Here is a 22,793-nt window from a genome sequence, read left to right as displayed (position 1 = left end):
TTCATTTACAATCTCCTCAAGATTTCTTTTTAAACGTCAAGGAAATACAAGCATAAATAAATGATCATCCACATTTAGAGGAGTGAAGTAGGAGGAGAGAATCTTTATTTGGTTTAGGCATCAGTCTAATTAATCCTTGTTTCATTGTTGTTGTCATCTTCCTCTTATCATTTAATTCTCTATACATTTCCATGAGTGGGGCTTCAGTAACATCCCAAAAACACAAGTAAAAGTCTGTAGATGAACCATCAACCCTGGGAGATTTTCCAATTTTCATATGTTGCTATGTTTCAAGGCTTCAGCAAATTCACAATAGGGTTTTCACAATTAATTTTAAACTGCTCTGAAATGGCAGGAATATATTCTTTAATGTCATTTAAGAATTATTCAGAGTTCTGATGTAAAATTTGATGTATATAATTCTTTGTTATGGGAACTTACAAAATGTTTTTAATTCTTTATTTCAAAGATAATGGCATCTTTACAAACAGATGAAGTATTAAGTCATTAATACATAAAGTTGAGCAAGAGAAATAAAGCAAAAAGTAAACATACCTAACATAAGTAAATAAATAAATAAAAACCGCGAGTATATTACAATCAACTCTCTTAAAGACGTAGAAACTATTGCATTCATTGTTTTGACAGGTTTTTTTTGTTTTGATAAAAAGAAATTATTGACAGATATTAATACATTTCCTTCATGAACACAAAGAACTGAGTTTCTTCGTACATTTATAAAAACGCAATTTGGAAAGAAGTGAAATTAAAGCGATAAGAAAGGTGCATCATCACCTTTGTTACTGTAAACACAGCAGTTACAAAATTATGTTTGTTTAGGGGGAAGTCGTCGGTGATGACGTCGGCGGGCGAAGGCGTGGCTCGTCGCTCGTCGCTCGCGCTGGGAACGGGCGAGAGGAACGGAAAATGGCGGACCTCGAAGACGTTACGCTGGACGGGAGACCGCTCCAGTCCCTTCGGGTAGCGGACCTTAAAGCCGCCCTGGAGGAGCGAGGACTCCCGAAAAGCGGACATAAAAATGCTCTCATCAAAAGACTCAAAGGGGTGAGTTGGGCCGTGAAGCCGCGAGCGCGGTTGCCGTGAGTTAACGAAGCGGACGGGGCTGATGCTCGTCTCGAGGGCCGACAACTGCTCGCTGCTCGGGCAGCGTAGCACTTAGCGCGGTTAACGCTAACGCTAACCAACTGGAGATATATATGTTGCACGGTGTTCAAGGGGATGTTTCTCCATGCAACTGTTTATACTATCCACAGCGAGGTCGGGAGTTTAGTTAGCTAACTTCGTGGCGAATCTCAAAGTATTTACAATGGTGGTGTTGTCCTGTTAGCTAGCTAGCTGGCTTGGCTAACGCCGTGCTGGGCTGCGAGTTGCTCGGTGGCCTTAGTGACGGGCTCGCTGTTGTGTGTGTGTGATGACGATCAGTCTGTCCCACGCACTGTTAGTGTGCATGAGTTGACGGAGAGGCTACTTACATTGTCTTAGTTGTTCAAAGATTTGTAGCTGCCACATTGTACACATGATTAATGTGACGTGTTTGAATGGAGTGAAAACACTGAATGAATAGTTCGCCACATAAGTTAGTTAGCCAGAGTTGGGCTCAAGCGTGAGCTTCATGTGTCTATTGTGAAGGGTTTTGTTTACATTGTAGCAGGAGAGCTATTGCATCTTGGTTATCTGTCCTGCCCTCCAAGTTCGGACTGAAGATTTGTGGTTTGCTTTTAACTGGACAGCTGTTTGGCCCTTAGCCCGCTAAATTACACGATACGGTGACTTACGTTGTGTTTACATATGCATTCGTTCTTAAACCCAACTCCAGCGTTGTCTTTTGATGGCATCAAAAGTTGGTAAGCATACTAAATTAACGTTATATTAACATTAACATCAGACTTAATAGCTTAGTACCTTGCTCTTGGTTACTGACAACCACTTGTTGATTCATTTTTGTATGGCTAACAAGGGTTTAGCACTCGCGACCTATTTCAGTGTTTTGTTATTAGGCTTCGCAGTGTAGAAATACTGCAGACGGGTTTTTATGCAGATTAATGCCACCAAACCACTGATAGTTCTCAATATTTACACTTGTGATGATATTAAGTGTAAGAAATGTAGAGATTGTAGGTATGATTCTGTTGTGGTGCGTAAAGTTTAAGGGTGCCAGGAAGTCATACTTACCAGGTCGGTTCTGAAATTTTGAAAGTGTTATCAATAGTAGTGTTTGTAGTTTTGGCAGGCCTTACTCTAATGTGTTTAAATGCTTAAATGACCCAAACAGTCATGCTTACAGGACTGTAAGTCATACCATGATATTTGTTGTGACAGCAGGGCATTTCATACAGTTCCTCTAATTTGAAATTAGGAGCTTCTTTCTTTTCTAATTGAACACTACATGCTGATGTTTCACTTGTAACTCTGTTGTTGCAGTGCAGCCTATATGCTTGGGTACTTGAAACACAAAGTTTCTGTTCACCTGTTAAACGTTGAAAAGTTTTTAGATAAAGGAGTCGGCATTGAATGGGATTTCTGTTTTTGTTGTGCTATCAAATCAAGTGTCAAGAATTGAGTAATATCACTGATATTGGTTTAAAATACCAGATTGTGGCATCATCACATCCAAGGTAATGCTTAAGAAAATATTCATTAAGAGTACTTTGACCCACTTTCATCAACCAGTGTGTAAATCTCCTCAGACATGATGTCACATACATTCAAGACAAAATGTTTGAGAGATGTGCTCACTCACAGTCACTCACCTTGTCTCCTCCATCTTGTAGACATGCCAGAGGACATAGAGACTACGAATACTTTGTGTCAAACATCCGACATGTTGTGTTAGGATTTGTTACTCACTCTACTGGTGCCAAAAACATTTGATAGTATTTATATGGAATGACCAAAGTTGAATCTCTTGCTTCAATAACAGGCGCTCATGCTGGAGAATCTGCAGAGGACTTCCACCCCTCACATTGGACTGCAGCCCAACTCTCAGGTGAGTGTCACAAAGATGTTCATACACATATTCCAAAAGCTGAAGCACCGTCATACAAGTTTATTTGGAGTTTGAACCATTTTTACTAACCGTTTTTATATCATTACATTAGTATTTACACTATCATTGACTGTGAACCCACTCCTTTCGGTGGTGCATTGTCTCTCAGCTGCTTTTCATTGTTCTTTCTGCATAAAAATCTTTCAGTGCTCACCTCTGCAAAGAGTCAAGACAATTTTAGGTTAATTAACACTGTCATGCCAGCTGGATGAAGACTTAATTATTTCTAATGTCTTTTTGTGGAATCACATGCAGTTAAGTAAATAGTATTGGTAATTCTGTTGTCCTTCTAAGGGCATTAGGCTACTATTAACGTTACACATTCAATTGCTCATTTTCTTTCTTAAATTTATAAGCACTTCAAGATATTAGGTTACCTGGAACAGATTGACAAATTTGACTGTGTTGTGGCTTGCCTCTGGCACTTCTGACTGGGCTTACTTTTGGAAGTGGTTGTCTGATGTGTGTTAGATAGTAGCTATTCCCGAACATGCTATGAAAGGAAAGGGAGCAGGAGGGGCTGCTCCTGCGCACTCACTTGCATGCTTGTTTGAGATGTGAAAGGGGAAAAAACGAATTTCACTGCAAAAATCTATTTTAGGCAGGAAAAAATCTGTTTGGCAGGCCACCCAAATAATCTATAGGTATGAGGAACTCTGCAAAGCGTATACAAACAGAGTTTTTTTTTAGATATTTCTGTGACAAGTGCTTGATAGTAGCCTTGAAAACTTGCAGCCCATTTTCAATAGTCTGTCTCTGCATTTAGATTGGAGAGGAAATGAGCCAGAACAGCTTTATCAAGCAGTATCTGGCGAAACAACAGGAGCTCCTGAGGCAGCGTCTGGAGAGAGAGGCTCGTGAGGCAGTTGAAACTGATGGTAAGGTGAAATTACAATCCACCTGCTACAAGTAAATGAATTAGTGCACACAACTCTATTCATGATATATCTCTGTTATGCAGACCAAGAGGACCACACAGAAGTCAACAACAGCACCTCATGTCCTGCTCCATCTGAGGTCAGATATGTTTTTGTTTACTTCTCTGTTGTACTACCATTAATGTTTTCTAATCTTCTTGTTTGTGGAGATGTTGCATGCCCTAAAAGATCTTGCACATTTGGAAGGACCTCACTGGTAAGAACATTTGAGCCAGATCATTTGCATGGGGAAAAAACAGGTATAGTTATGTGACAAATTCAGTCTCAGCTCCCTTTCTGTCCTCATCAGGATGCCAAACCAGTGTTGGCCGATCAGCATAAGCCACCCGGCCCCTCAGATGGAGAGGGCTTAGCAGGCCCAGCGAATGCAGGAGACCCGAACAGGAACCAGGAGGCCAATATGTCCGATCCTCCTGCCTCAGCCTTGGCTACACCTGCTCCTGGCTCTGTTGCCATGCGCTTTGCTAGCAGTGACCTTAGGCCAGAGAGGCTTCCCACATCCAGCCAAGTCCTGGCAGACAGCGATGATGAGGATAGCGAGGAGGGCAGGGAGGATGGTGAAGACGATGACTGGGACAGCAGTGTTAGGAGGAGGAGCCTTGGAGAGCCAGCCAGAGTGCCTGTGACCAGGGAAAGATCTGGAGCATCCCGCCAACCTCAGCAGCAGCACATCCCTTCCCTCTTGTCTCCACAACTCCGCCAGCCAACACCCCCCCCTTCCCCACCTCCGGAGTTATCATTTCCCCTACCTGACACCCCCAAACAGAGCCCCCCTAGTCCAGATGTGCCCTCAGCTAGGCAGCGCGCATCCAGTACCTCCAGTTCTGCATCGTCTAGTAGCGGCAGCCGCAGCAGCAGCCCAGAGCCACAGAGAAGTGGACATGCTGAGCGCAAGCCTGGTCCGTTGACCCTACTGGCACGCAAAATGGAGTCTGAAGGGGCATTCTCTGGAGCTGGGTGGCATGGCCATGATGGGGGCGGAGGTAGGCCAGACAACGGTTCCACTTCAGCTGCACTGTTTCCTGGCAAAGGGCCTCCAGAGGGTATGGTGTCTGCTGCCTCCCATACAGTCAACACCACAGACAGTGTGCCACTTCCCATGATTCCAGGCACCAACCAGGGTGCCATTGGAGGACATGCACCCCACAGTCAAGTACCTGTGAGTGTGCTCAGGGCCACTGCAACAGGAGAGAGGGACTCTCAGTTAGAAAGAGAAAGGGTCCTTGAGCAAGAGAGACTTAGAGCCCTGGAGTTGGAAAGACAAGAGAGGCAAAGGATGCTTGAGGAAGAGCAGGAAAGAGAGAGAGCTTTGGAGCGAGAGAGGTTAGAGCGACAGCAGGCCTTAGAAAGAGAGGAAAGGGAAAAAGCCTTGCAGCGAGAGAGGGAACTCGCTGCAGAGCGAGAGAGGGAGGAGAGAGAGAGAGCTTTAGCTAAAGAAAGAGAAGAGAGAGAACAAGCCCTAGCGAGAGAAAGAGAGAAGGAGCTTGAAAAACAGAGAGCCCTGGAGAGAGAACGAGAGGAGAGGGAAAGGGCTTTGCAACAAGAAAGAGAAGAACAGGAGAGAGCCATGGAGCTAGAAAGAGCCAGGTTGTTGGAGCAACAACGGGAGGAGAGAGAGAAGGCTCTTGAGCAAGAGAGGTTAGAGAGGGAAAGAGCTTTGGAGGCAGAGAGAAAGGAGAAAGAGAGAATTGAAATAGAAAAGGCTTTGGAGCTAGAAAGACTGGAAAGAGAAAAGGCTTTGGCACGAGAGAGGGAGCAGAAAGAGAGAATGGAGAGGGAAAAGGCCTTGGAGCGAGAGAGGTTAGAGAGGGAAAAAGCCTTAGAACTACAGCGATTGGAGAGGGAGAAGGCTTTGGAGCAAGAGAGATTGGAGAGGGAGAAAGCCTTGGAGCAAGAGAGATTGGAGAGGGAGAAAGCCTTGGAGCAAGAGAGATTGGAGAGGGAGAAAGCCTTAGAGCAAGAGAGGCTGGAGAGGGAGAAAGCCTTGGAGCAAGAGAGATTGGAGAGGGAGAAAGCCTTGGAGCAAGAGAGGCTGGAGAGGGAGAAAGCCTTAGAGCAAGAGAGGCTGGAGAGGGAGAAAGAGAGGCTAGAGCACGAGAGGAAGGAAAAAGAAAGGGTAGAGAGAGAGAAAGCCTTGGAGCAAGAGCGAATAGAGAGAGAAAAGGCCTTGCAGCAAGAGAGGGAGGAAAAAGAGCGAGCAGAGAGAGAAGCTGCTCTGGAACGGGAGAGGGTGGAGAAGGAGAGAAGAGAAAAGGCTTTAGAGCAAGAAAGGCTGGAGAGAGAACGAATTCAAGAGCAGGAAAGACTGGAGAAGGAGAGGAAGGAGCGAGAGAGAGCCTTACAACAAGAAAAGGAAGAAGCCCTTGAACAGGAAAGATTGGAGAAGGAGAAAGTTTTACAGCAGGAGAAAGCCATACAGAAAAAAAAGGAGGAGCAGGAGAGGGCCTTGGAACAGGAGAAAGAGAGAGCTAAGGTGGCTGAAAGAGAAAGGGAGAGTCACCTACCTCCATTCAAGCGTGGCCGTGAGATTGGTCTCACCCCCCTGCCCACTCCTCCCCCCCTCTCCACAGGACCAGGTAGACAGACTGCGACAGAGGCAGGACAGGAGAGTGGGGACGCCCAAGCCCAAATGGCCCACAGAGACAGCCAGCCAGCAGAACCTGCTGCACCCATTTCCCCTACTCAATCCACACCTCTGTCACCCCAGTCCTCATTCAAGAAGTTCCGGTTCATAAGGGATCCCCCAGCCCAGATCCCATCTTCTTCCACTCCCATGGTTATCAAGCGGCCCCGTACCTTCTCTGACAGCCCTCAGCCTCAAGCCTCACACCTCACCTCCCCCACCAAATTTGAGGAGCGAGAGCAGGAAGGACACCAGCTCTCTGTTGAACAGGAAGATCCAGAGTTACATAGAAGCCGGGAAGTTGTTTCTGGACCTCAGGATTCTGCAGGACTGCGGGCTGAGAAGGAGACCCACATTGTTACCACACTGGTCTCAAGTCTCCGAGAAGAAAAGGCTTTAAGCCTTGCATCAGACGACAAAGCCCAAGCGGATTCGATGGAAACAGAGCAAGAAGCTGCTGAAGAGTCAATCAGAAAAGCAAGGGAGGTGGATGAAGGGAAGGCTCCATCAAGCCCGACAGGGGCTGCTCTGCAGAGGGGACGAGATGCTAAGAAGGAAGAGAAACGTGTTAGACAAAGGTCCTCTTCAAACGACTCCTCTTCATCAGACTCTGACTCCGGGTCCTCTTCGTCTCGGTCCTCTGACTCATCCTCCTCTTCCCAGGAGAAACCTCACTCCGCCTCCAGTGGCAGAAGGGTAAGTTAATTTACTTTTTCACCATTTTTGTGGATGAATTTATGCATGTGCTTCCAGGGATGTGCCCAAGTCCTGAAGCAGTCAGCTACATTTTGACATTTTCTAATAACACGTTACATATAGCAGTGTCTGTCAGCCCTTCAGTGGACAACAATGAACAATTGGAAATTGCGCTTTTGACTCCTGAATGCATCTACTCAAGTGTTTCTCGCAGATGTTAGCTGATGCACCATTCCCATGTGAAAACCTAAACCCACTCAGCTAAGTTAAGTAAATAAAACTATCAAGCCAAAGACAAAAAACTGCAGAAAATGCTTTAGTTTTCACAACAAATGGATTTCCACCATGCTCTTGGTTATTGCTTAGGTCTGGTTAATCAATGTAAACTGAAAGATGTGATTGCGTCTCATAGGATTAGCTCCACCAACACGATTGATTGATTGGTTAAGCCTCCTGATGGAATTGTGCAGATGCTGCAGCATTTATGAAAACATCGAGAGCAGAGAAAAATTATGACTCTAATTCTGGTGCTCAGAGTTTCATTCTGACATCTGCAGTGAGTTTGAGGCTATGTGTGTTTATTAGATTTATTACTCAGAAAGGAGCCAACAGTAAACAGCAGAAACCAAATCATATTGTATAGAAAATAGGTAATAGTACCAACTGCAAAGATCAACCACTAAATGTCATGTGAAGTTGTACAGTCTAAATAGGCTAAATATTGTCCAAAATTGACCCAAGTAAAGTGCATGTCTTCAATCACTTGCACCATAGCTTTGAGAATCCTGTTTTTGTGTGTTTTGAATGGCTGTGAGGGTTGGAGTAGAAATAACATGGCCGAGGGGATTTAACAAATCAAAGTTTTCCTCACAAAAGTAGCAGGCCATAAGCAGTGCAGTTGTCAGCCGGTAGCTGGTGTCCAGCTCTTGTGGAATGGACTTTGATTTTAGGGGCAGAAAATTGTTGGTGTGCTGCTCTCTATGGGCTGAAACCTGGGGATCTGTGTTTCACTTATGGTATGGTATACCTCAGTCAGTCATGGACAGTCCTTTCCTTTTGGCAGCACCAAATATTTTATGACAAAAATTGTTACCATTGCTCCCCAAATGGTGTTACAGACAAAGACTGGCTCAAAACCGTGGTTTTGTGCAGTCTAAGGAATGTCTTTACTTATAGCTGATTAAAAAGGATTAAAGTATTAAAACATAGTGTGTGTTCTGTGCATCATTTCTCTGGAGCTCACATATATTAATTTTTATAACTCATGAGGGCATACTTCACCTTTGCAATTCAGAAACACTACTGGTGCCACAAATGAAGAAGTTGTCACTGGGAAATGGTGAGGCAAGATGAAGAGGGCAAAACATAGTCCAATGTGGGAGTTTTGCATTGTAAAAAAGGACAATGCTCAATGTAAATATTGCAACACTGATAAAATACAGCTCCAGTACATTGTCAGTTTTGAACAACCTGAAAAGTCTGTACCTGATGCTTGCGATGCAAGTCAAAAGTGGAACACCATTCTCTGAACACAGTATCACATTTGTGTTACCTAGAAGAGGTTGAATTGATGTACACACAGAGACAGCCACTCAGAGCGTTGTTTTATGGTGGAAAAGGACATACAATTAAACAGAGTTTTACAGCAGGAGAAAGCCAGACAGAAAAGGAAGAGCAGGAGAGGGCCTTGAAACTGGAGAAAGAGACAGCCAAGGTGGCTGAAAGAGAGAGGGACAGTCACCTAGCTCCTTTCAAGCATGGCCATGAGATTGGTCTCATCTCCTTTAAGCAGGTTATCGCATCCCCTCAAGTGGCACAACTACTAGCTGCGTTGAGAAGTGATACAACAAAATGAAAGACAAGCTTAAAGCGCAGTTGCTTTCAGCTGACAAGGTGGCTATAATGACTTTCTGTTAGACTGCATTAACTGGAGAGAGTAGCATTGCCACTACATTGAGAAAGACTGGAATTTGAAATCAGTGGTCCTAACCAAGGCCGAACCATTGAGACACACAGCAGACAGCCTAGCTGAAAAGTTGAACAGGGCTGTGCAGAGATGTGGTAGAGTAACGGCCTATGTCCATGACATTTCAAAAAGTATTGTGGCAGCAAGCAAACCCACTCATGCTAGCTGCCATTCTGTTCCAGGGCCCTGTGAAATCCATTTTAATATTTCTCAGATGAACTTTTTTCCCCAAATTCTGTGATTTTTGTTTTTAATTTTTCTGAATTGTGTTTTATGATTTAATAAAGTTTTATCAGAAAAGTTATCAAAAGACCACTATGCCGTATTTTTGTAATCAAATAGAGTTCTCCAGCGGGTGGGGCATGGTCTATGCAAGAAAAGTGTGTGTGTGTCTGTGTGTGTGGAGGAGAAGCCCTCAGTGAAACACTGATAGCAGTCAGAGGACAGAAGGTGCAGCAGTGCGCATGCAAATGGTAAAACACCATGGAGACTCTGAGCATAGTTTTTCTCTGTTAATCTGGAGTAGCTGCTGTGAATAAAACACTTTATGGTAGGGAAATACCTGATTTTTAAAAATAAATTTCATCCACATTTTGGAAAATTTCATGATATTCCACACGCAGTTTATTCCATTTTCATAATCAAAATCTGCAATTCCATCCGTGTTTTCTGCATTGTGGAAATCACAGGGCCTTACTATGCTTCGTGCACACTTTACATTTGGCTATTAACAATGGATTTCCCAGCCATGTTCACTGGGCCAATGCTGCAGCTGGGAAGCTGGTACTTCAGTCATAGCACCATTGCTACCAAAACACTGGAGAGCAAGCAGCAACAAATCAAACTACCAGCTCACCAGCTAATACAGCCCTGCAAAATAAGGTAGAACTTGGTCTTTGAGATTCTTGAAGGACTGTTGGAGCAGAGCTGGGCCAAACTTGATCAAACTCCACGATGCCAGCGTTTTGAAACTTAAAGATGAATACTGGTAGCTCAAGGAGGATGTAGCACCAATCTTGGGAGCACAAAAGTGTGCCTCTATCATTTTGTCTGATGAAAAAAGAGGTTTCAGTCTCCGACACCTTCCCTACCCACCCTCATCTTCTGTCTGATCAATTCCCACCTACTGACAGAGGAGGGTGACAGCAGCCTGTTTGTTGAATATCTGTCAATTTTTTAAGGTGTAGAATTTAGATTCTTGACATACCACTCTGATTAAATTTTAATAGAGAATCATTTTCTTGTTTTCATCAGTTTTTTTGTGTTACCCTGATCACATTCCTTGTTTTGGAAGTTCAGAAAAATTAAAACAGTTTTTATTGCCACAAGTCTTGAGAATGAAAGAATATACTTTTTAAAAAAAAAAATACCATTGTTGAATATTTTTGTTTCATTGATAAAATTGTTTAATGTATGATATTTTGTTCAGTGCACAGTGACTGTAGCATTGATCTCTATCTCTTTCTCATTCTCAGGAAGGGAAAATGGAGAAAGAGCACTCACCTCAACACAGGGCAACAGTTGAAGCCCAGGTTGAGGATTCAAAGGAAACCTCAAAAGCTTCCCTCCGCAAAAGGGGAATCATGTCTGTAGAGGACAGCACCACTGTTGATGGAGCTAGCCACAACAAGGTCAGCTGCTTATAAGTCAGCAATACAGTATAAAGCCTCTATCTGGAAGAGGAATCCACATGCATTTGTCATCATTTTGTTCACATTTCCTAATTCTTTAGCAAAAGTATATTAACTTAATATTAAGGCTTATGCTACACTTGTGTTCCTATGATTGGTTTATATTTGCCCATCAATGTCCCTTTGAACTGTGTCATACATAATATATATAATATATCTAGCTGTCTTTTTTTGTTTTAATGAATACTATTACCAACCTTTTAAATCACCAGAAACAGTTCTTTGGAGCACCTGCCGGAGAAGAGAAGAAACTGAGTAGAAAGGACAGTGAAGAAGAGGAAAAGAACAACAAGCCAAGGTCTGGTTTTCAGTGTTGATCTTATCAGACACATTAAATTGGGCAGACTTAGGCTGCATGCCTATGCAACATATGTATTGAAGCCCTCTTTTTAACTGCTGAAAACTCAGTGCTTTGGCCATATGGGATATCTGCTCAGGTTGCGAACAGGTGGTTGTGATAGAAAACAGTCTGACTGGGCTACTGCAGGCATTATTATATTTAAAGTGTGCAGTAGCTAATCAGCATCAGTAAAGCTTAACTGTGAGGAATTAAAATGTTTTTTTACCTATGTTTGCACATGTAATACAATAATAAGAAACATGCCCAGGTGTACCCAAATCGTCTCCTGAGACATGATTATTGATAGCTTAAAATCTGACCTAAAGGAGTCATGGATAATCACATATAATTGGCCTGCATCCTTAAGATGGAAGGTGTATCTAAAGTGGCACATGCACCACTACACAGTCAAAAAGTCATGCTTATATGCATTTGCTCTCCCTGTACAGCAGTGTTTCCTGTCATTTGTGTGCAACTGTGGTGCCTTTGGAGATCAATTCTATATTTGTCCCATATCTGTTTCTGTTTGGGCCTAAGTTCTGAGATGTTATGATATCATAATGTAATCCTTGCTTCTAAAACACATGACTATTTTAGTTTTAGATAATAGAAAGACCAGATATCATTATTTATTTTGTGTGCAATGACTGGTGATGTGTACTCTTTACACAGTATGAAAGACTTACAAATGATGCTCACCTGCATTTTGATGGTTGATATTTCATTAAGTGTATGTTTGCCTGTTTTCCACATTTAATTTGTGTGCAGGTTGCAAGGTAGTTAGTTGTGCTTGATTTTGTGTGTAGAGTGGCTGATGTTGTTTTGTAAGCCCCATTTAACATTAACGTTACGTCTTTTCCATAAATCCAATCCATGTTTATAACAGGAAAATTAGCACTTGTGTGTTGTTTCGATGCAGTCATGATAAAATGGTGCAGAATTTCATTTCACATTTACGGTCAGCAAAATTGTCACCTGTGTGCTTGGAGACTGCAGTCATGATTAAACGGCGGCTACGGGAGAATTTCATGCATTTAATTTCCCATCAGGCGATTGATGAGACTGCCTTGGAGCCGGTGTGGCTGGGGGAGAAGCGGGTCCTTTTTGTACATGATCATTTTTTCGTTCGCAGCAACATGGCTGTGCTGCGTGGATGACTTTAGCGGCCGATGTCAGCCCGTTGTTGCTCACCGTGGCTGAGCTAAATAGCAAAGCGGAGCTTTGTCTGTCGGGTTTTGGTTGTCAGCCGGTGTGGACAGGAATGCGTTCAGAGAGGAGTAGACTGTGGTGAGAGGAAGGTAGGAGAGAGGGGAGAGAGGTGGCTCGTCGCGACGCAGTCTGTTTTAGCAACAGTAGCAGCCAGCAGGCTTAGTGTTTAGCCGGACATCGCTGTCTGTTTGACACTTTGTAATGAAGTCCTCTAAAGTTAATGCACTCGGAATGAGTAGACGTGTTCACGTGTGCGCGCAGGAGAGCGAGTCGGGAGCTTGCAGCGTGTATTCGTCCGTCAGGCATTGTTGTGCTGCCTGTTTAGTGTGTCGCTCCGTCTGGGCGAGCCTGGCGGGTCGAGAGGACTGCGGTGTCTCTGCATTCCTCACCTCGTGTCGTCCACTTAATTACGAGGTCATAATTGAAACCACTGACCGCAGCGCAACTTGGAAAAGGCAGCGTGACTGAAGTAAACGGCATGAGAGATCGCGTTAATGGCGCACTTATTTTAGCATCACCTGGCTGCTGGGTGTATTGTATTCATCGAGTATTTATTTCAGTGCATGGTTTTCACCAGCTTAGATGTTTTTTTTTTGTTGTTGTTTTTTTGTTTTTGTTTTTTTGATGCAGGGCGTCTTGTGATACTTGAAAGGTCCAGAAAATAATTAAAATGAGTTATCTACATTCAAGGCCTTAACAACTTAAAGCTCAGTTAACATCCTTTTCACCCTTTTGGTGCACTAAATCAACCATGTCATGGTCCTACAATGTGATTAGACCTCGGGTTTTCACTTCACATTTATCCTTGTGATAAAACTGGCCTTGAATTTTATTTTGTGTTTTAACATTAAACTTGTTGAAACCAGAAGACGCCCTGTGTCATATTGGTTCCGTTAACCCAGTAAGTTGCCATGCTCTGATCTTTTATATTTCTGGTTAATTGTGCTCTCAGTGAATGCAAATGCAAGATTTTTCCCCCACTTCCACCCCATCCCAATTGTCTACTTATTTGTGCCCTCCTTTCCTCTTGCCATGTTCCTGTCATACCAAACAGGGAAGCGAGGGACGCTGTCATGGCAGAGCCTGAGAAGCTTCCAGAGACCAGTGAGGAGGTAAGACAACTTAAGGACCTTGGACCATTGTGGTCCTCACGGCTCTACAAAGTCACTGTCTGAGGGCTGAGATGACCAAAACACCGGAGCCTTTTTTAACATTATTTTCATTCACAGCTTTAATTGAACCATTATGATTTTGCACAGTGTTTTGAGAGTGAATACATTAGACTTGAGCCCATGTTAAATACTACTCGACTGTTATCAGAGAAAATGATTTTTTCCTTTGTTGGAAATCATAGATGTACAGTTTTGTAATATTTCCATGAGATGACTGAATGAGCCCTTTTCACAAGACGTAGATTAACTGAATGGATATACATCTATATATTTATATTTATATTTACATATATATATCTATAGGACAGGAATTTTTGATTTGGCTGTTTTTAAAGCCTTTGCTGGTACTGTCTCAGGCAGAAACAGTAAGGGTATTTTTCTCATTGTGGCTGATGTTTAAAACCCAATTGATTGCTTTGTTATAAAGGTGCTCATGCCTCTTCCATTGCCCCTAATGGTACCTGCATACTACTTCTGCCACTACTACTACCACTACTGCTCCTACTGCTGCACCTGTTCCACTGTCCCCAAGAAACCTGTGTTGTCCACAGATAGGCCCCTGAGCCTGCACTGCAGAGGAACAGCCCTGGCAACAAAGGCCGCCTCACGGTCAAGGAGATGGCTGACAAGAGCTGTTCACTGGACTAAAAGTCTCAGAGAAGGTTATGGCTTGTCAGTGCAGCCCACCTGTCTCTTAGCTTGTTAATCATTTCTCCAGCAATGCATCCTTGCCACGAAGATGGAGTTGAGACAAGGGATAATACCTTCGTTACCTCCAAAGACTGCTCTGAAGCCCTGCCAACAAGCAAGTGGTTTTCAGATTCCTTCACCTAAGGACATTGGTCACCCCACAGTAAAAGTTACAGAAGATTGTGCTGTGCTGGGACCTCCTGCTGTCAGCTAACGTGGTTGTTGGACTGTAACATGCATGCAGATTTTGGATTTTCATCATCTGCTCAAAATGGAATCCAAATAAAACTTTCAAGCAGATTCCTCTACTTGGATACCGTGTGAAAATTGAAACATCTCTAAGCATTTTCCTGGACTTCATAATGGCCTTTAGCTGATTTTAGTTTTGCCCTAAATGGGGACTTGCCATTTCGGTCCCTTATCCTACTACAACCATCAGCAGAATTTTACCACTTGGTGACTCAGTATGAACTCACTGTTCTGCAAGCAAAACTGGATGTCAGAATAGAAATTTCTGGATTTGTGTACACAGTGACTGTTGAGCAGCATTCTGTGTCAAGTCTCCAATTAATTGGACTTAACCGTGAGTTACTGTTTTGATCAACAACCTTCAACGACTTGATAAGGACTAATACCCAAAGATCTGAGGACAACTGCTTTGGCCAAAAGCATTTTCAAGCCCCTACCACAATGAACTATTGAGCCCGTCCTGCCAGCCAACCAGCTTTCAGATTTCCATCCAAACATCTCAGCCACCTTTGATTGGACCCTTGTTGCCTAGATACAGTACATGCAGTCGTGATTGGGCCATATCCAACCCAGTAAGGATCAGGTGTCAGTGGTACCAGGGAATAAGTAGATGTTTTCTAAATGTTACTTTCCACACAATTATCTAGAAAATGCTTAGTTTTCAGTCAGACCCTCTGTAGTCTTTGCTTGAGGAATCAGAATTTTTTTGAAATGCTTCTTATTCATGGCTATTGCAGTTTTGATGGAAAAAACAGTTCAGTTTTACAATCGTAAATCTTACCAGACTCTGATTTTGTTTAGAGTGATTATATTTCATGAGCATATTCGGCCAAGAGATGTTAAAATCCTTTTTAGCTGAATGGAATTTAAACTGCAGTATTGCCATCAGATTCTTTGTTTGTGTTTGATAGAGACTGCAACTACTATTTACACTTCAAAACAAATTAACTAAGCATCTCCACTTATGTTTTAATCAGTTATTGTACAAAGGGCTTGCTGTGTTTCCTGCTAGAATAGAACCAGTCAACACAGCTTCATGTTAAAAGTATTCTCAAATTGGGGAAGGACTTTGTGTAGCAGTTTCTATCATTCACATTCTTTCCCTGTTTTGTCTCTGTCTCTGTTCTCATTCCACGTTCCCTCCAACCTGACCTTTACCCTTTATGTGTCCACCCATAGTGTCTGCCTCTCACCTCCCCCATGTATCTCGGGGTTGTTCTTATCTCCTTCTGTTTCAGACACCTAAGGCCTTCACAGCTCGTAAGATCTCCCTTAGCAGTGAGTACACCTTCCCAACATGCGCTTCCCTGCCCTGTTTCTTATCCTTGTCTGTTAGTGTTGCTTGCTATCCCCTGATCATTTTGTTATACTAGCTGTTTGCATTGATTTTAAAGATGTTGTGGGTACAAGATTCAGGACTGTTTGTGTAATTGGAGTTCCACATAAGTGTGTGTTAAGTGCTCTGTAGATGTGAGTAATTGTGATGGCCCTGATCTAATATGAGCATTTCACTCAAGCATGTATTGTGGACAAAGGACTGCCTTTTGTGCATGGATTTGTTGATAGCATGCACACTCGTCTATGCCATCTGTCTTGGTATCTATTGATTCAAAGACTTTCAAATCTCATCAGGCAGCAAGGCGTCCCCGGGCTCTGGAAATGCAGAGGGTGAGCAGGAGTCTGGGACTGCAGCAGGCCGTAAGAGGAGATGGGGCTCCAGTACAGCCGTCACTGCCAAGAAACCTTCCATCAGCATCACCACAGACTCGCTTAAGGTATTTACAGCACACTAAGCCTGAAGATACTGTGTGGTCATTTGTTGCACAGCTTCTGATGGATGCACAGCTTCAATAAAAGGCATTTGTAAATGCCGCTGTCTTATTTTGTGTTGAATGTAGGAGAAAAGAGTTCATCCTTCCTGCATGTTATCTGTAATCCTTTTTCTTCCCCAGTCTCTGATCCCAGATATCCGGCCTTCTCTAGGCCAGGAGGCAGTGGTGGACTTGCATCCAGAAGAAGCTGTCCTCTCGGGGGCTGAAGACGAAGAGAGGGAGCGTCCTGACCAGGACCTCCAGATTCGGCGCACTGTCACACAGGTTGGTCCACAGTTGATAAATTCTTGAATGAGAAACAGAGGTTGGCGACTGTGTTTCTAAATTTGAAGTTAGTCTTAAGAACAGTGCAAGATGTTTCCTATGGCAATAGGAAATCACTTGTGTTGATGTTTCTATGTATTGGAGGTGGTGCACTCAGAGAACCAAGAGAACGGACAGAAGGAGGTCAAGAAGAGCAGAAGAGAGGAGTTGGAGGAGGAGGACCTGAGGGGAGACCGAGAGAGGTTGAGGGCCCACGAGGAGAAGATGGACAGCTCGTTTCCAAGTGCCATGGAAACCCAGTCACCCTCTCACACCAGCCATGATGTGGAGATGAACACTGGTAATAGATCTGTTACTAGACAGCCTCCATCTGTGCCATTAGATTTAGTGGAAGCTTGTAAGAGGAAAATGCTGCTGTTATAACTTAAACTGATAAAATATTAAGCTAACATACATTAACCTCAAAGAAACAGAAAAATAACCTAGTACATCAGTACATATTTTGAATGAAAAGACATATCACATTAAAATTATGTTGCCTTTTAGTAACAAAGGTAACAGGGAGGGCTTGATTTCTGTTACGATAGAATGCTATTTTAATACTGTAGTGGTGATCCCCTTGAGGAAATTGGGTTGATTGGGGTCTTCTTTGGGTCTGCCGCTTCTTTGTCCCACTGATCCGAGCTTAACCTCCTCTGCATCATTGTAATAACAGAAATGCAATGTTGACTGTTGTTTCTCTCTCGATCCCAGTGATCCCCAGCGACACCCTCATTCGTCGCTCAATCAGCCAGCAAAAGTCAGGTGTGTCTATCACCATCGACGACCCCGTCCGCACAGCCCGCCAGCCCTCACCGCCCCGTGGCAAAGTCTCCAACATCGTCCACGTCTGTAACCTGGTGAGAGAAAACTATCCTGACTCAGACAGCTGTTATGACCTCTTCTTTATGTCATTTATTTGTAATGATGTGTCCATTGATGATAATAGTGTAGTGCCAGTTACTGGTAGTTACTGGTTATTTTTTCTAATTTTTTTTTTTTTGTTTGTTTTTTTGTTTTTACTTCACTGTAAACTGTGATCACTGCTGTGATCTCTTTTCTGTGCTGTGATCTGTTTTACTTTGTCATTGCTTGACTATATTCAGATTAGATTGTCCAAAATGCTGCAGGCTGACTCGTTATAGGAACCAAGAAGAAAAAAGTGTAACTGCACTCTGCTGGCTATTTGTACATTTTAGAACTTATTCTCAAATGTCATAAGATCACCTGTAAGGCACATTTTTGAGTGACAGCTCGTTACACCACTAAGCTTTTAATCCCCCTGTTCCCAAGTGCAGTCTGAGATCCTCAGGCAGCACCCTTTTGGTCATTCCACAGTCTAGGCAGAAGATCTCTCTTCATCAAGGCCCTGTGGTTCTGGAATGACCTGCCTAACAAGATCAGGCTAACACTCAGTGGCTTAGAAACATACTTTTAGGCATGTTTTATCTTATTTGAAGTATAGTTTTGTTTAAATTTTGTGCATTTTCCCCTTTTATATATTAATGTGTGAGATAGGTCCATTTGTGCTGCTTATGTATCTGTTATGTGTGTCATTTATTCCTCACACTGGGACTCATTCACTACACATGGAAAAATGTTCTTAGTTTATGTGCAGAGAAACTGTGTCCAAAATTACCACCAGATTTTTTTAAAAATGCATACTAGCTTATTTTGCTCTCACCTCCATGTGTTTGCAAGTGAACAGGGGTCATTTCAAATCAACAGGTGCCTGCCCGCAATTTTCAGCTGGCACACTACCATGCTCCAACTACCCGTACAAGGGAAGTCTTTGATAAGAGATAGAGCAGTGAAAAAATCAGTCAGCCGTTTGAAAAAGCGAAGCAAAGGTAGAAAGAAGAAAAAACTTAGCTAAAGCTGAAATTGAAAACAGTGCATTCAGCGGTAGAAGAAGAAGATAGCTTTGGCTTTGACAACGGAGCCAGTAAACGTGTCCCTGCGCTGTGGACTGTGGCTGATCATTATAGGTATATAGCTTCATCGGAAGACAAACACAGCGACTTAAAGAATTGATAGGTGGCACATTGAAATTCCAATATGCTCTATTGCTGTATGATTTTCTGAGGCTTGGACCTTCACGATTTATTTTTACAAGAGGTCTGAGGCATTTCTGAAGTTGATTAAGAACAAATTCAAGTAAGAACATATTGATCAGTCCCGAATCTTTGCATGGAACATTTGTAAGGTTTAACCTCTTAAGACCCGAGCTCTTGTTTGATATGCATATGATTCTATTTTGGCTTATTGGACCCTGATAAGTATAAAAACTAAGCATCGTCTTTTTACATGGTGTAGTTTTAGAGAAAAGTGATGTCCAAACATGTGGACACTGGTTCTCAATTTCCTTAAAACACAATAGTCGCCGTTGCGTAATAGAGTGCAAAAGTCTTTATTTCCACCCTGAACATTGCAGTTTTTGTCCTGACTGCTTTGTCTTGTATTAATAACACATACAAACATATTTTTGAACATGTTTTGAATATCACAGTGCAAAAAACAAAATGAAGTAACAACATTTTTGCCCCCTTTGGACAGTCACAGCTACAGTAAGGCATCATATGCTTGTAACAAAATATAAAACAAGTGTGGTAGTTAGTGTAAGGGTCCACATACGCGGCCAGACGGCCCCAGGTAAGCAGAATTAAATACTATGTGTACACCAGGTCCTAAGAGGTTAAGGAAGGAAGGTTTAAGCAGAGATTTTTGAGCCTTTTGTGAATGAGGACTGTTATTATTTGTCTTGCAGAGCACTTTGAAACAGGTGCTCTGTCATTGGGAGATCAATCTGTAATTTTGTGTTTAGGTGAGGCCGTTCACGCTGGGCCAGCTGAAGGAGCTGCTGGGCAGAACTGGCACTCTCCTTGAGGACGGCTTCTGGATTGACAAGATCAAGTCTCACTGCTATGTCACAGTAAGTCACCACAGAGACATTGTGGCATGTAGGACAAATATAATGTTTGGTTTATTAGCGCAGGAATCAAGCTGGTTCCTATGTGGTAGTTGGTAGATGGCTATGTCTGAAACTGTACTGGCCATATGTGTTTGTACAATAAAGCAAGAGAGGAAAAAACATCCCTGAAGTAAACGCTTCCTTTCTTCTTTTTCAACCCAGCCATATTTGTCTGATCCTTACCAATGAGCAGGCTGACAGCTGCCACATGGCTTTTGTTAATACATTTTGGTTAATTTGAATGTTTTGCCATGTGAAACCAAACTGAACCAAGTGAACGAATAGAGGCATCCAACACTACAAAGATGAAGCCAGGGTAGGAAAAGGCCTGTCTTTAAAAGTTGCCTGTAATGTGGTCCACCATATAGCAACTTAAATGTCGATTAGGGCAGAACGATATGGTTAAAATAATGCCTGTCTGTGTGTGTTGCACTTGGCCATATTGCAATTTCTGCAATATTTTGATCAATTGTTCAGCCCTAATTCTGACCCATGCACTAAGGCTGTGGAAGATTATTGTGTTTTATTTCATGGCTTTCTCTTCCTCTGTGTTTTTAGTACTCCAGCTCAGAGGAGGCAGTGGCTACCCGGGCAGCTTTGCATGGGGTGAAGTGGCCTCAGAGCAACCCCAAAGTCCTTAGTGTGGACTTCTGCCAGCAGGATGAGGTGAGATCATATAGCTAACAGTATTTGTCTAAACACCTGAAATGTAGAGCTTACTGTAACATGAGTTTATCTGTGCTTGGCAGTTGGACTTCCACAAAGGCTTAGGTGCAGCCGACAGACCAGGAGCAGAGGAACAGGGGCCTGGGGCTGCCCGTGGTCGGATGGCAGGCCTGCCCTCTCTCCTCCCTGAGCGAGACCAGTGGGCTGAGCGCGAACGTGAGATGGAGCGCAGAGAGAGGGCCCGAGCAGAGCGGGAGTGGGACCGTGACAAGGTCCGAGAGTTCGGAAAACCGGGTGAGGAGAGGGAGGGAGGTACTCGAAGGTCACGCTCCAGAGAGAGGCGACGCAAAGAGAGGGGGAAGAGTAAGGAGAAGAAGGCTGACAAGAAAGGTAGGTGGTGAAGGCAGGAGATTAGAAAGGAGTGTGCATGTTCATGAGGTAAAATTTGTTAATTCTGTCTTTCTTCTTGGCAGAGAAAGCAGCTGAGGAGCCTCCTGCTAAGCTACTAGATGACCTGTTCCGCAAAACTAAAGCAGCTCCTTGTATATACTGGCTCCCTCTCACAGACGAGCAGGTGAGACAAAAACCAGTGGATGTTTTTTTGCCTTAGATGTGACACTTCAAATCAAAGTCAACCGAGTTTTCTCCGATGTTTTTCACAAGCATTTTTGAGCATTTTTTTTTTCTGTTTCAGTTTGTTCAGCGGGAAGCTGCCAGAGCAGAGCGGATGAAGGAGCGTGAGAAACGGAGAAAGGAGCTGGAGGAAGAGGAGGAGAAGAAAAGGGAAGAAGAGCGCAAGGAGAGGATGAAAGCAGGAAGTGGCACAACAGGAGACCGAGGGGAGGGAGAGAAGGACAAGGACAGAGACAGAGAGAGGGACAGAGACCGTGACAGAGACCGAGGGAGAGAGAGAGAGAGAGACAGGGACAGAGAGAATGACAAACGCAGGGATGGCTACCGTAGGCCGGGGGGCAGCGGGGCAGGTGGGGGCAGACGCTCCCGCAGCCGCAGCGACCCACGAGACAGGCGACGCTAACGCCCAATCAGCTGATGGAACTGTCCTAAAGACCGCCCCTCTGCGCTTTCCCTTTGCCATGTACTTTGTTACGACTAAGACCCAACAGAGGACCAACTGATGTAGTCACCATCTCTCAGATTGTCACCTTTTTTAAAGCACATACACAAACCTTCACACAATCATGCTTATAGGGGGACCATGATCTTTTGCAGTGTTCTCTCCCAGAGTGCTATACGTCTTGCTCCTTTTGGGGTTTGATATGTTTTTCTTTTTTCCATTTTCTTGTTTCTCATGTTTTGTGTTTTTAATTTGTTTTTGACAACATAGCAGTATGGCACATCAGGTTATTTTATGTTCTCCCCATGTAGTTCCAAATTGTAGGTGCTGATCACGACTCTCAATCAATTGTGCCGCCTTCAGTGTTTAACAGCTCTGTGATTTCAATAAGGAATCAGTGTTTTGCTGCATGCTGCATCTTCTTGCCGGCCCTGCCTAGAGAGAAAACCTGGCCCTCTGTTGCAGGCTTGCATTGATCTAAAAAAATTGGATAGATGTGTTTGGCATTTTGTATAGACCTATGAGATCACAAAAAATCCAGGTCTGTAAATGAGGCAGCTTAGGGGTATTTTTGGACAGGTGTGGATTAACTACTAAGGTAATGCAGTGTTCTTCTCTCCCTCTGTTAAGCTGAAGAGACGTGACTGTTCTCTGTGGGGGATTATCCATGTCTGTCAGACCTGATACAGGTTGCTATGATGTCCTTTTTATCCACTCATCTTCCTCCCTCCTTTTACTCCTCTTCCTCTATGGCTCTTACCCTGTAATGTCAACACAGGTGCAAGAGAGGAAGTTGCATTATGAGTTTTCTCACCAATGGTTTTAATATTTTTTTTTAATCATTCTATCATTTTAGTATAAAGTTTTATGTTTGTTTTTTAATTTTTCCTTTTTGAGTACGCCTGTAAGTGGTGAATGTACAAATAATAAAAATTGAAGTTTGAAATGATTGTGAGATTTTGTTTTCCATACTCCACACTGACAGTGTATTTACTCTGTGTCATGGTCATGTCATCTTGATTGGATTAGATTGGGATTGTCTGCGACCTTTAACTTTTTTTTGACAGAACCAGGCATAGATTGCGCAGTGCCTTAGCTGTTTTTATGGCATTTGACCTGATCCTGTTATGAAATTGACAGTTTAAGCATTTAATGGGCATATCCTGAGAGGGTTACACATTGCATTCTGATGTGCAACATGTTAAATTAGTTTGTGGCATCTGGGTAGTCCTGCTGTTACATTCTCAGCATTGTGCTTGCTGTTATTGAAGGTTACTCATGGATATGCCGTAGCTGGCACTGTTA

At 43.3% G+C, this 22,793-nt stretch overlaps 1 protein-coding gene across 2 annotated transcripts; it reads left to right on the top strand.

The window, feature by feature from the left end:
- The first annotated feature begins 893 nt into the window (after nt 1-893).
- On the top strand, nt 894-22,437 carry acin1a (apoptotic chromatin condensation inducer 1a). Of its 2 annotated transcripts, XM_030073651.1 has the most exons (19): nt 894-1,065; nt 2,942-3,007; nt 3,834-3,945; nt 4,029-4,084; nt 4,295-5,464; nt 5,507-7,324; nt 10,766-10,921; nt 11,194-11,279; nt 13,585-13,642; nt 15,880-15,919; nt 16,274-16,416; nt 16,594-16,737; nt 16,882-17,077; nt 17,491-17,636; nt 19,601-19,708; nt 20,306-20,413; nt 20,497-20,803; nt 20,887-20,987; nt 21,108-22,437. In XM_030073651.1, exons 1-19 carry the CDS (start codon nt 928-930, stop codon nt 21,447-21,449), a joined length of 5,295 nt encoding a protein of 1,764 aa, XP_029929511.1. In that variant the 5' UTR covers nt 894-927; the 3' UTR covers nt 21,450-22,437. The 2 variants fall into 2 exon arrangements, with proteins under 2 accessions (XP_029929511.1, XP_029929510.1); XM_030073650.1 differs by having other exon boundaries at nt 4,295-7,324.
- The last annotated feature ends 356 nt before the right edge of the window (nt 22,438-22,793 follow it).

This window comes from Myripristis murdjan, chromosome 17 (genome assembly GCF_902150065.1).
Source record: "Myripristis murdjan chromosome 17, fMyrMur1.1, whole genome shotgun sequence".
Classification (NCBI taxonomy): Eukaryota; Metazoa; Chordata; class Actinopteri; order Holocentriformes; family Holocentridae; genus Myripristis; species Myripristis murdjan.
This window is presented reverse-complemented; position numbering and strand designations above follow the sequence as displayed.

Bases quoted from the DNA above. Each gene is read 5' to 3' on its own strand.
- acin1a (XM_030073650.1), top strand. From the start codon at position 928: ATGGCGGACCTCGAAGACGTTACGCTGGACGGGAGACCGCTCCAGTCC. The intron at 3,946-4,028 runs GTAAGGTGAAAT...TCTGTTATGCAG, and splicing joins TGAGGCAGTTGAAACTGATG to ACCAAGAGGACCACACAGAA. The intron at 11,280-13,584 runs GTCTGGTTTTCA...CATACCAAACAG, and splicing joins GAAAAGAACAACAAGCCAAG to GGAAGCGAGGGACGCTGTCA.